Source organism: Bombina bombina, chromosome 4 (assembly GCF_027579735.1).
Source record: "Bombina bombina isolate aBomBom1 chromosome 4, aBomBom1.pri, whole genome shotgun sequence".
NCBI classification, from domain to species: domain Eukaryota; kingdom Metazoa; phylum Chordata; class Amphibia; order Anura; family Bombinatoridae; genus Bombina; species Bombina bombina.
The window spans coordinates 860498074-860512087 of NC_069502.1; the positions used below are offsets into that span (position 1 = coordinate 860498074).

General features: G+C 38.8%; 1 protein-coding gene across 1 annotated transcript in view; it reads right to left on the minus strand.

The window, feature by feature from the left end:
• Positions 1-1551: 1551 nt before the first annotated feature.
• LOC128657999 (uncharacterized) overlaps positions 1552-14014 on the minus strand; it is a 302915-nt gene continuing 290452 nt past the window's right edge. Inside the window, exons 15-17 of the mRNA XM_053712439.1 lie at positions 4815-4922; positions 3844-3951; positions 1552-2679 (exon numbers count right to left, since the gene is read on the minus strand). Of these exons, the coding sequence (XP_053568414.1) occupies positions 1820-2679; positions 3844-3951; positions 4815-4922 (1076 nt within the window). The 3' untranslated portion in view covers positions 1552-1819. The remainder of the gene's footprint in view (positions 2680-3843; positions 3952-4814; positions 4923-14014) is intronic.

A 14014-nucleotide genomic window follows, 5' to 3' on the forward strand; every position in this document is an offset into this window, starting at 1 on the left:
TCTCAATCTACAAGGAATGTTCTTTTTACCCTATTCCTTCATGAAGTAGGGATATAACTTTGTTAACATATACTCATAATATCTCATATAATATTAAAAAGAGACCCTACACTTCTTTTAGAACAACCCCACCACTATGCTCTCCAACAGATGAAAATCTTTGTATGTGGCAAGATCAAGCTAATTATCGCCATACCAATGCCTAAGGTTTATTGTTTGCCTTCAAATGCCTGTAATGCCTACACACATACTCTTGTGGAGTTGTATTATTTTCTTTTGTTCTGATTGTCTCAATAAAAAATGTTTATAAAAAAAAAAAGATTTATGCACTATTTCTAGATCCCCCATGATTTTTATAAACTCATTTATGTGGTAGACCTGAAATACAGGTATAGGATCTTTAGGTATAGGTTGCCTATCCAAAACATATATTAATTGTTGAATAGCCATTTTACCTAATAGCTTATAGCGCCCTCTCAAATCAAGTCTTGTTTGTCTTTTTCAATATAGCTATCTAGGAAGAAGGTAGTGTTTAGAGAGTGGCTTTTTAGGTTAAGCTCAGCGCTTCACTTTAAAATTAATTTTAAATCAGAAATTACGAAGTAACATGGTTTTTTTTTCTATAGAAATTAGCAATTATACTTCAAAAGGAAATGGGCTTCTGGTTATATTTATAACTTTGTTCTGCACATGGGGCTCCAGGTAATCACTTGACTATTCAAGCCTATGTAGGGACCCTGGATCTTTTTTTTTTATTTATTATTAATCCCATTAATCCATTAACAATGTCATGCTCTTCAAAGAGGTTTCTCTCAGATTATTTTGAACAATTTTTCAATATTGAAGATATTATCACATATTATTCGTTTTGTAGTTCTCAAAACTGAATTTGTATCTGCAGAAATAACATGCCCCTTCTTCACAGCTAAAAGTTATAAATTAACATTCAGAGTTAATAAATAGGCCTTAAAGGGACATAATCATGAAAGATAACTTTTGGGTTTCAGATAGAACATAAGATTTCATATTCACATCTATTATCAGATTTGCTTCTCTCTCTTGGAATCCTTTGTTGAAGGAGATCAATGCTCTACTGGGGCCTATCTGAATACGATGGGTGAGACAGTGAAAAGCAGCTAGCTCACAGTAGTGCATTGCATCCGAGTGAGCCTACCTATGCAGGCTTTTCAACAATGGATACAAAAGAGAACAAAGCAAATTAGATAAGATAAATTAATTGGAAAATTGTTGAAAATGGCATGTTCTTTCTGGATCATGAAAGTTTAATTTTGACTTTCCTTTAATGCCATTGCTCCCCTACAAATCTATGTACACAGAATCAACCCATACTAAGTTTCAAGAAGTTAACTAAATAGAAGATTGTTTGAAGTGGAATATATCTGCACAATGATCTAAAAATGAAAAATAAATAATATGGCTATTGTTATTATTAATGTAATCACTTTTCTCCTTCCAATAAAGTACAGGTGAAAAGTTGATCAAATATGAACGATTAACCAATTAAACTTGAGATAGTTCACCTCCAAATAATTTCATTCATTTCAATGGTTTATCTATGCATATCTAATGATATATAAACAAATCAGTAATGGTCTGATATAACTGGAAAAAAATATCTGAAAACTTATTCAAAAAATGAAAACCATGATTTAAATTGGTCTTGGGGTCATCTCATAAACGCTTAAGTTTCAGAAGGGGCCTCAAACAGCTCCAAAACACTGCACCCCAGGGGATCACATGCAGCCGTCATCAGCACTTGGTATTGTGTGGGTGATAACTACATGCTATCCCTCTGCACTTAGGAGGTTAAACTTTGATTTCTTTTGATATGAGTTTTCTGATGCCTAATAAGAGTTGATTTCTGAGTAAAACGCTTCCCACAGTCAAAACATGAAAATGCTTTCTCCCCTGTATGAATTTTTTGATGCATAATAAGAGTTGGTTTCAGAGTAAAACATTTCCCACATTCAGAACATGAAAATCCTTTTTCCCCTGTATGAATTTTCTGATGCCTAATTAGAGTTGGTTTCAGTGTAAAACATTTTCCACATTCAGAACATGAAAATCCTTTTTCCCCTGTATGAATTTTCTTATGCGTAAGAAGATTTGATTTCCGAGTAAAACATTTTCCACAGTCAGAACATGAAAATCCTTTTTCCCCTGTATGAGTTTTCTGATGTGTAAGAAGAGTTGATTTCAGAGAATAACATTTCCCACAGTCAGAACATGAAAATCCTTTTTCTCCTGTATGAGTTTTCTGATGCAAAATAAGATTTGATTTCTTAATAAAACATTTTCCACATTCGTAACATGAAAATTCTTTCTCCCCTGTATGAATTTTCTGATGCATTATAAGAGTTGATTTCCGAGTAAAACATTTCCCACAGTCAGAACATGAAAATCTTTTTTCTCCTGTATGAATTTTCTGATGAGCAACAAGATATTTTTTACGGTTAAAACATTTCCCACATATAGGACAGGAAAATGGCTTTTCTCCTGTATGGATTTTTAGATGTTTAAGAAGATGTAATTTCGTAAAAAAACATTTCCCACATTCAGAACATAAATTTTCCACGTGGCATCTTTGATTTTGAAGAAGATGTAAAGAAGCATTTGCACTCTGATAATTACTAGGATTATTGCAGCTTGTGAATTCACCTGTCAATAAGAAACACAATGGGAGTAATGTTATTAATTACATAATTATTTTATCACAAGATCATATAAACTGTTCTGAATTAGTCAGTCCCCACACTTGTAGTAGACACTGTGACAACTAGACCTTTTCACAGCTTCCATGCTAAGGTTTAAAAATTCAGTCAAAGACCAACCTAAATTGAAATGAATGTTTTTCTTCCTAATGCATCTAGTCCTTTTAAAATTGTGTTCACAGAATCTTTTAGTAATACAATTATTTCAGCTTGTAAACTAATATTTATAACTACCGCTTGTGTTCTTGTGGTTAAAACAAGGATGACTCTAGAACAACAAAAAACAAATAAAATGGCCCCAGGTGGTGTAGTATATCTAAGCAATATATAAAATCTATATCAGAGAGAAGAATCTCACTCACGTGTCAACTACACCTTCTGGGATAATCAGCAGCTCCCAAGCCAACTGTATTACTCAGGCAATTCTGTTATACCATATGATGAGGAGGATTATTTAGCTGAAAAGCTTAAAGACCCCAATATAGTTAAACCATAAGGATATCAACTTGTGACAAATTTCCAAAATAACATCAAACCACCACAGTTAATGTGTTTACTTAATAAAAGGCTAAGAGCATTTACATCACAGGAAAGAGGGTTAATATGCAACTTAAAGAGCCACTAAATACTGTACAATTACAGAATTAACAAATGCATCATAAAAAAGACAATGCAATAACACTTATTTTGAATTTCAAATAAACAGATTTTTTTTGTCAAATTTATTTTCTCTCCCTTTTTGCCCGCCCCATTATCACGTGACAGACATCAGCCAATCACACACTAGAATACGTATACCCTGTGAGCTAGTGCACTTGCTCAGTAGGAGCTTGTTCCCCAGAAAGTGTGAATATAAATGAGTATTGCTTAAGTGAACAAAACCTTTAGTTTTTTTAGAATGCTGCATTTATAACATATATTCTTTACTTGTAATAAAGACCAATTATAAATTTATATAAAAGGCAATATATAATATGTAAAATTAACTTTATTAGTGAACATACACATTAGACACGTACACTCCCCTGTACCCTGCGTCCCTCGGACACATCTCACACGTACACTAACCTACACTTTGTGTCCCTCAGACATGTCACACATATACACTCACCTGTACTTATATTGTCACATATTTCCTGCTCTGCAGCTTCTGGCATATTTCTTAGCTGCTGATCATCTGTTTGTTCTGTGTTACATGAAATTTTAGCATTGTTTTCACCTGAAAAAAATAAAAATAAATCACTATTGACAATTTCTTTTTTTCCCCCCTACTATTTACAATTTCTGTTGTCTTTTTTAAAAAAAAAAAAAAAAAAAAATTTAAACTGAATGTGAAAAAATGTGTAATTTAAGTTAAATAGACCTCAGCTTTCATCACTAGTGTTCACATCTGTAAAAAACATGCCAAATGACATTAGCACATCAGTAAATCCATTTGTCATGCAGTAAAGCGAGTTAGATGGGAAGAAGTTACTTTACTAGCTGCAAATACAGCCTCATTTAACCAATCAGAATTTCTATGTGAGACGTATTACAGGGCTTAAAAATAACATCCATTTTCCATTGCTTATTAAAACCTCACTATAGTCCATTTAATTATCTTAACATGTATTGCCTGGGTGAGAGAATGTACAACAGTGATATGATAGAAATAGCAGATATAAAAAGATTTATATAATTCAAGTCAAAAGTATTTTCTACTTCAATAAAAGAGGAAGATAAATAGAAATAATGGAAATTAGCAAGTTCAACCTTTAAAGTGCTGAGCCATTTCATACCCTTGTGCAGTAGCAGTTCAGTAGTTTGCATTCATTGTATTTAGAATTCAGCCCTACATAAGTTATATCACAATCACCAAAAATAACAGGAGAGTCTTCATTTATGTATTTTATTGTCCTTCAGACACGTCACACATGTACACTCACCTGTGCCCTGTATCCCTCAGACAAGTCACACATGTACACTCACCTGTGCCCTGTATCCCTCAGACACATCACACACGTACACTCACCTGTGCCCTGTATCCCTCAGACACACCACACACGTACACTCACCTGTACCCCAAGTCCCTCAGACACTCACCTGTACTTATATTATCACATATTTCCTGTTCTGCAGCTTCTGTTATATTTCTTAGCCACTGATCTTCTGTTTCTTTCATGTTACATGAAATCTTAGCATCTTTTTCGCCTGAAATAAACAAACAATCTAAAGAATCACTATTTACAGTGTCAATGGTCTTTTTTAAAAACTTAAGATTAAAATAAAATGTAAAAAATTGTGTAATTTAAATAAATAAACCTGATCCTAGCAGTCACATCTTGAACAAATTCCATGTAGTGACAGCATATCAGTAAGCACAGCATGTAGTAAAGCAAGTTAGCTGTGATTTAGTGACGTTATTAGCTGCATATAAACCCCCATTGTAGCCAACCAGAATTCCCTTGTGTACTACACAAGTTTTTTTTTTTTAATAGAATCAATTTTTTCATTAAAACATCACATATGCTTTGCAAATGCACTCATATCAAAGTAACACCCATTATACCTCACATGTGGACAATACAGCACTAGTATTCCAACAGCCCCTATACCTGACATGAGGGCAACAGCACTATTATTTCAACAACACAATATAGTAATAGTATTCCAACTGCACCCAATGTTTTCACCAGGACCTTTTTAGCGGGTGCACCACCCGACTGACTTTAATGACTACCCACTAAAATGTTAGCCAATCTTAAGCTATAATTAGCCAATATTAAAAATGGTTAAATGTATTGCACAATTTATCATTAAATACATTCTATTAAATTATTCAATTAATTTGTGTTTTGGATAGCTGAAAATGATAAAATATTACAAAATAATCACACTACTTCATAATGCTACCTGGCTGGCAAAATTTTCTGTGGAGAACACCGAGTACCTATACCTGACATGAGGACAATACAGCACTAGTATTTCAACAGCACCTATACCTGACATGGGGACAATACAGTATTCCCTATACATGACATAGCGATAATACAGCACTAGTATTCCAAATGCCCTTATATCTGACATGGGGACAAAAAAGTACTAGTATTCCAACAGCTCTTATACCGGACATGGGGACAATACAGAACTTTCATTTCAACAGCCCCTATTCCTGACATGGGGACAATATAGCACTAGTATTTCCATACTGCCCTTATACCTGATGTAGACAATACAACTCTTGCATTTCAACAGCCCCTATACGTGACATAGGGACAACACAGCACTAGAATTCTAATAGCCCCAATACTTGACATGGGCACAATACAGCACTAGTATTCAAACAACCCCTATACCTGACATGGGGACAATACAGCACTAGAATTCTAATAGCCCCAATACCGGATATGGGCACAATACAGCACTAGTATTCAAAAAACCCATATACCTGACATGATGGCAATATAGCACTAGTATTCCAATAGCCCCTATACCCGACATGGGGACAATACAGCACTAGTATTCCAATAGCCCCTATACTTGACATGGTGACAATAAAGCACTATTATTATGCATATTTGCAAGATTCCACAGGTCTGCATACACATACAGATATGCATGTGGAATACACAGACACACTACACAAGCACACACAGTCAAAACCTAATTACGTTATACAAACATATACAATATTATAGAAAGGTTCCTGGACTTTCTTAATAAATGTATCTAAAAAATAAATGTTTACCCACAGGCCACATCTCTGCATCTACATGTGGGTGTCCACGTGTACAGCTCATTAGCATACACAATTCAGCTGGTACGCTTTTACAATTTCCACGTTCACTGCTGCTGCCACTTCTCACCACACAGTAATTATTACTAATGTTGCCTCTTTGCATATATGTTTTGTGCTCAATGCATCTGCTTGGTTAGTTCTATCTTTAATGCTGTAGCCTGCTGGCAGAATACAATGTCCCTTTAAACATTTTCCACATAAAATACAAACATGCTTCTCTGCTGGTCTTTTACATGTATTATAGAAGGTTTAAATACAATGTCCTTTTAACTCACTATATACAGACAGAACATACAGATGAGCTGCTATAAAGATAGCATAGCGCTGTGAGATTTCTGTTATGATCCTACAAACTGCTACCAGTATATGCAGCTGATCAGATCACAATGATTATACTCTGTGGATATGTAAAAATGGATTACTGGCACTGCAGGAGTTAAATTTTAGAGGAAAGGACCCATAAGTTAGGACCAGTGCTACCCTTAATGAATACTATGAAACACCAATACCCCACTAAAGAAATAGGGCAAAAGAAGGGGGATTAAGTGTATACTTAACATATAACTTTTAATCTATATATTGTAAAATCCAGGAAACCCTGGGGGGGTCACCCACCACACTTAAAAACAAACCAACCTAATTAACTAACACTGCATAGGCTATCAGCCTCCCTGTTTCCTGGCCGATAACAGCTTACATCAGCATCAGGTGACAGGCGAAAACAGCACTATATAGTGAAGAAAAGGGTTATTTGTAGCACAAACACGTTTCGGTCTGTAAACGGCCTTTCTCAATGTGACTGTGATTATGATGATTAGGACAAACCGAGCGCTAGTTCAGCGCACCTTAAATACCCACCACTAACGACGCATTGCGTCATAACTCCTCCCTCCTGCGACTCCACATCGTTACTACCATAGGATATCGAGGGGGCGTATGTGTGCGGGCGTATCTCATTGGTTTGGCAGTCGAATTGTAAACAGTAGCTAGCAATGAATATGCTTATCATAGAGTCTGTGTCCCATCATACAGCTGCATTGTTATAAAAGCAATAAGTTAAATGTGGTGTATTGCAGTTTTATCTCCAATATATATTCACTCTGTAATAGTTTACGTATAACGCTCAAATTAAATATTTAACAGACCCGTTAAAGATCCTCTTGTGATGTTACACAATCTATACCTTATGGCCTGAAATACCTTGTGCTTGAATATACTTATGTCAGAACAAAACTCACATTTTAAACAAATGTCAATACATTGAGATAAACTATATCACTCTAAGTAAAAAGATTTTAAGGTGCACTCGGTTATAAACACTGGACTAATTCCGTCTCGGTTGCTATACCTTGCATTTCTTATGAGGTTATTAGCAGCCAAAGACAAGATTACTAAAAACATATCGACCCTCAGTATCGATATATACCTCAGTGGTATAATAGTGAAATATACCTATTCATATGTATATCATAAATTACCTTACCCTTTATGGTTATATCTGCTACAAGTATAAATTCCCTTCTAGGATGGATACTAAGAAGCCAAGAGGGGGGATCTTATGGGGGCGCACCTGATGTATAGTAGATAAAGTCAAATGTTTGTACGCTAATGGCGATGTTAATCCCAATGGAACAAATCAGATTTTAGCATAATGGTCTGTGTAGGTTTCAATAATGAATTTGTTGAAACAAGGCTGCTCCACTTGAACCCGGTGTGTTAGGCAATCTGAGAAAATGATGAAAAAAAGAAGAGGGCGCCTCATAGTGTATTTTATACCAAATAGGTGTGTAAGCACATAGATAATTTTAGGCTTACCAGATAAAATGGCACTGTCCTGTGACCGGTGCTTGCGAGCAGGCTAGCACTCTGCAGCGGCTAGTACGCCGTTTTTGGGATTCCAAGCTGCGGTTCAATAGGGGACTTCAATGTTCTCCTGTTTCTATTGGTAATGCAGAACAAATTCAACACAGGGTGGTAAAAACGACAGGGCTGTACCCAGTTAGCACACAAGACAAATTTCAAGGATAAAATTTAAAATCAACACTTTATTTTCTCCAGCAACGCATTTCTCGACCACCAAATGGGTTGTTTCATCAGGCAATAAAAAAAAGAAAATGTATGCTTACCTGATATGCTTACACGATGAATCCACGGATAATCTTAATTACTAATGGGATATTCACCTCCTGGTCAGCAGGAGGCAGCAAAGAGCACCACAGCAAAGCTGTTAAATAGCTCCTCCCTTCCCTCCCACTCCAGTCATTCGACCAAAGTTAAGGATAGAAAGGAAAAACCAAGGTGCAGAGGTGTCTGAAGTTTATAATAACCAACAACCTGTCTTACAAGAACAGGGTGGGCCGTGGACTCATTGTGTCAAAAAATAAATACATTTATCAGGTAAGCATAAATTTTCTTTTCTTTATTATGACACGATGGGTCCACGGATCATCTTAATTACTAATGAGATTCAATATCCAAGCTAGAGTACACAGATGATACGGGAGGGACAAGACAAGGAACCTAAATGGAAGAACCTTTCTCCCAAAAGCGGCCTCAGCCGAGGCAAAAGTGTCAAATTTGTAGAACTTTGAAAAAGTGTGAAGAGAGGACCAAGTTGCAGCCTTGCAAATCTGTTCCACAGAAGCTTCATTTTTGAATGTCTATGAGGAAGCAACAGCCCTCGTGGAATGAGCCGTAACTTTCTCTGGAGGCTGCTGTCCAGCGGTCTCATATGCAAAACGTATGATACTCTTCAGCCAAAAAGAAAGAAGTAGCCATAGCTTTCTGTCCCTTACATTTTTCTGAGAAAATCACAAAGAAGAAGACTGACGAAAGTCCTTAGTCACCTGCAGGTAAAACTTTAAAGCACGGACCACGTCCAAATTGTGCAGAAGTCGTTCTTTCTGAGAAGGAGGATTAGGACACAAATAAGGAACAACAATCTCCTGATTAATGTTCCGATCAGAAACAACCTTAGGAAGAAATTCTAATTTAGTACGTAAAACTACCTTATCTGAATGAAAAATAAGGTAAGGAGACTCATACTGCAATGCCGAGAGCTCTGACACTCTACGAGCGGAAGAAATAGCAACAAGAAATAAAACCTTCCAAGATAACAACTTAATATCTAAGGAATGCATAGGCTCAAACGGAGCCCCTTGAAGAACTTTGAGAACTAAATTAAGACCATCCAAGAACAAAAGGCACAAATAGATCCCAGAGATAGCGATTGTGACGACCAGGGTTATCCAACCCTGCGCCACTCACTTATTTGGCACAGAAAGGGTTATCAGACCCCTTTACTGTCACTAATATATAACAATCTAGCCACACCAGGCAAGCTTGTGATTTAGCTCAGTGGGTGCAAGGGTTAACAACACTCTCTAGTCTGTACTAGACTTAAAAGAAATGCCCCAAACTCCCCTTTAATGCTACCCACACTAAACTAACTACAATATCTAAGCTGCCACCACTTAGAATTTATTAAAGGGAAAATCCTAAGAGAAAACCCAGACTTACACATTAACTTTCAGAATACAATTTAGCAGAAAATAACCTAAAATATACAGTTCTAATACTCCAGTCTTTTCAGTAACGTGGTTCAATTATTAGACAAAGGAGGCCAACACTTAATAAAGGAATTATTTATTATGCCAAAAATATTATGCACAATGCTTTATTAATAAAAAGTTTTTACAAATAAAATTACACACAGCAAACAGTTTTTTAAAATAAAAAAGGAGAAAAACAGATTAAATACTTTACTAGTCTTTGGAATCTGTTACCAGAGAGATGGTATGAAGCAATTGGGTCCTTACTCTGTGTTGTCACAGCCTCCCTTGTAAGAATAACAATCTTATAGTTCAAAACAAAATTCTTATACCTATTTTCCTGAGATCAAGTTGCCTGACCACACCCTCCTGGGTGGGCTAAGAAACCCCCCTGTCTTTATGACCTTCAATAAACTAAGTCTTTGCCTGAAATTATAGAACCCATTATAATTTCTGCTAGGTAAATCTATTTTCATATATACTGACCGGCAATTTCTTAGTTTCATTGGGAGAATCACATCTGATACCAAGTATGACAGGGTTGTCATATTTTGCTTCATTTAATGTCCTAATCTGCTTTAAACACATATATACATTAGACCAATGTCCTTTTATTGACCTCGTCAGGATATGGGGAAAAAGCACGGTGGTGTATCTCTGGAGCTGACAGGTTGACTGGTTTTATGACTCAATGCATACACAATAACATGTGGTGGAAGGGGCTTTAGAAACTATTTAGGAGGCTCCTGGCACTTCAAAGAAAACACAGACAGTAATTCTTGAAAAACAAATCTTTTTTAGCTCACAGGCTAAATAGAATTAACCCCTTAGCAGCTAAATCCTAAGGTATTCGTAACACCTCACTCAATAAGAGACGCAAAAGGGGGGGCAACAGGCCACTCCAGCTGCGTATCAAAGAGGACACTCCTCCTGGCGTAAAAGACCATCAGCGTTACCATGCATACTGACCTTTTTATGTTGTATGGTAAACTCATGTTGTTGTAGAGCTAGGCTCCACCTGAGGAGTTTACCATTTGAGCCAGCTACCCTATGTAACCAGTGTAATGGGTTGTGGTCAGTGTATCACTGTAAACTGGCGTCCATACAGATAAGGCTGTAGCTTTTACAAGGCCCAAACTATAGCAAGGCACTCTTTTTCCACAGTGGCATATGCCACTTGTCGTTGAAGTAATTTCCTGCTGAGGTACACAATGGGGTGCTCCTCACTTTTCTTATCCACCCAACTCAGCACAGCCCCTAGCCCATAGTTAGAAGCATCCATTTGCACTATGAATCTCCTGTGGAAATCAGGGGCCTGTAGTACAGGGGAGTCCGTAAGGGCAATTTTCAATGAATTAAAAGCCCTGTCACACTCAGGGGTCCATTTGACTGTTTGAGGTAGGCTTTTTTTTTGTAATGTCTGTTAGGGGTTTGGCTATGGTACTATAGTGTGGCACAAACTTTCTATAGTAGCCTGCGGTACCCAGGAAGGACATAACCTGTTTCTTTGTCTTAGGGGTGGGCCAAGCCATTATGGCTTCAGTTTTACTTGGCTCGGGGCGCAGTACCCCTCCTCCCACCAGGTGACCCAAGTACTGGACCTCCTCCATGCCCAGCTGGCACTTATCTGGTTTTATAGTTAGCCCAGCAGTGGCTATTCGGTACAATACGATGATTAAATGGGTGAGGTGTTCCTCCTAGGTATCACTGAACACTGCAATATCATCCAGGTATGCAACAGCTTGCCCCACTAGCCCCTCCAACAAGTGGTTAACTAGCCGCTGGAAGGTGGCAAGGGCATTTTTCATCCCAAAGGGCATTACTTGGAATTCATACAACCCAAAAGGAGTGATAAAGGCAGACCTCTCTTGTGCTTCTGGGGTCATAGGGATCTGCCAGTATCCCCCTAAGATCCAGGATACTAAGAAACTAGGCCCCTGCTAGCATGTACAGTAGCTCATCTATGCGAGGCATAGGATAGGCATCAAATTCAGTCACTAAATTTAGCTTTCGGTAATCCAAACAGAACCTAGTGGTTTTGTCCTTTTTGGGGACTAGTACTACTGGGGAGGCCCAAGGGCTGTGGGACTTGCAAATCACTCCCAGCTCTAGCATCTCCTCTATCTCCCTTTTTATGTCAGCACTGACCTGCAAGGATACCCTGTAAGCTGTTTGTCTGAGGGGATGGTGATTCCCAGTATCTACATGATGTGTGACTAAGTGTGTCCTGCCAGGCTTCCCTGTGAACACACTGTAGTAAGGCCTAAGCACCTCAGACAGCTGATGCCGCTGATCCCCAGTTAAGTGGGCACTAATCTGGGCGGCTTCTAGGGTGTTTTTTTCTGGTGGGGTCCAGTAAATCAACAAGGGGGTCAGTCTCATGCTCTTCTCCAGGCAAACTACACACAGTTAACACGGTGGGACCTCTGTCATAATAGGCTTTTATCATATTTACATGATAGATTTTTTTGCCTTTTACCCTTTTCATCCAGAGACACCACATAGTTCACATCATTCATTCTCTTTAGGATAATGAACGGACCCTCCCAGGAGGCCTGTAGTTTGTTCTGTCTCATGGGTATTAAAACAAGCACTTTCTGTCCCACATCATACACTCTCTCTCTGGCATTCCGGTCATACCACTGCTTCTGCTTAGACTGGGCAGCATTTAGGTTTTCCTGTACCTCCCCCACTAGGCTATGCATTCTGTCCCTGAACCTCATTACATAGTCTACTACCGAAGTCTCTTGAACACCCAATTTTCCTTCCCACTCCTCCCTGATCAGATCAAGGGGGCCACGCACTCTGCGTCCATATAGGAGTTCAAAGGGGGAGAAACCAGTGGATTCCTGGGGCACCTCTCTATAAGCAAATAGGAGGTGTGGCAGGTAACGCTCCCAGTCCTTCCCCTGTGACTCCACAAAGGTTTTGAGCATCTGCTTCAGGGTCCCATTAAACCTTTCACACAAGCCATTGGTCTGGGGGTGGTATGGGCTAGTCACTAGGTGTTCTACCTGCACTTTTTTACATAGACTCTGCATCAGGCCAGGCATAAATTGCGTGCCCTGATCAGTTAGCATTTCCTTAGGGAAACCCAACCTTGAAAAAATACCCAATTAAGCATCAGCCACTTTATCAGCCCTGATAGATGACAGGGCCACCGCCTCTGGGTAGCGAGTTGCATAATCCACTACCGTCAGAATTAATCTTTTCCCTGAACTGCTTGGGATAGCTAGGGGCCCTACTATATCCACAGCCACCCTCTCAAAGAGCTCAGTCACTATGGGAAGGGGAATTAAAGGGGCACGACCCACCTCTCCAGGTTTCCCCACTTTCTGACATGCAGGACAGGAGCGACAATAATTAGCAACATCAGTACCCATCCCCGGCCAATAAAAGTGATGGGACAACCGAGTTTTGGTTCTTTGTACCCCTAGATGTCCTGCCATAGGAATTTCATGGGCCACTCCCAACAGTTGCGCTCTAAACTGTTTAGGTACCACTAACTGTCTCTCAGCTAGCCAGGGATCCTGTCCCTCCACTGGAATGGACTCCCGGTACAACCTCCCTTTATCCCAGTACACTCTCTTTATCAGAGTCAGCAGGCAGCTGCCTAGCTAGGTCCCTGATCTTCTCTAGTGTGGGATCAGTCCCCTGGGCCTGCTGAAAATCCTGACTCTGACCAATTATTACTTGCTGAGCTGTGTTAGGCCCCTCACCTTCCTTATCAGTGTTCTCCCCTGGGTCGTCGGGCTGAAGCACCCCCTGCTCCCTAATCTGGGCAGACTGCTGTCGGTTCACCACTGATACAGAGGGGCCCTCTCCCTCTGGCACTACTTCCACACACTTCAGGTACTGAGGGATGATTGGTTCACACACCAACAGACTGTCATTCTCATTCAGCTCTCTCTCTCTCTCTGTCAGTGCATCCTTCCACATTTTCACAGGGCACT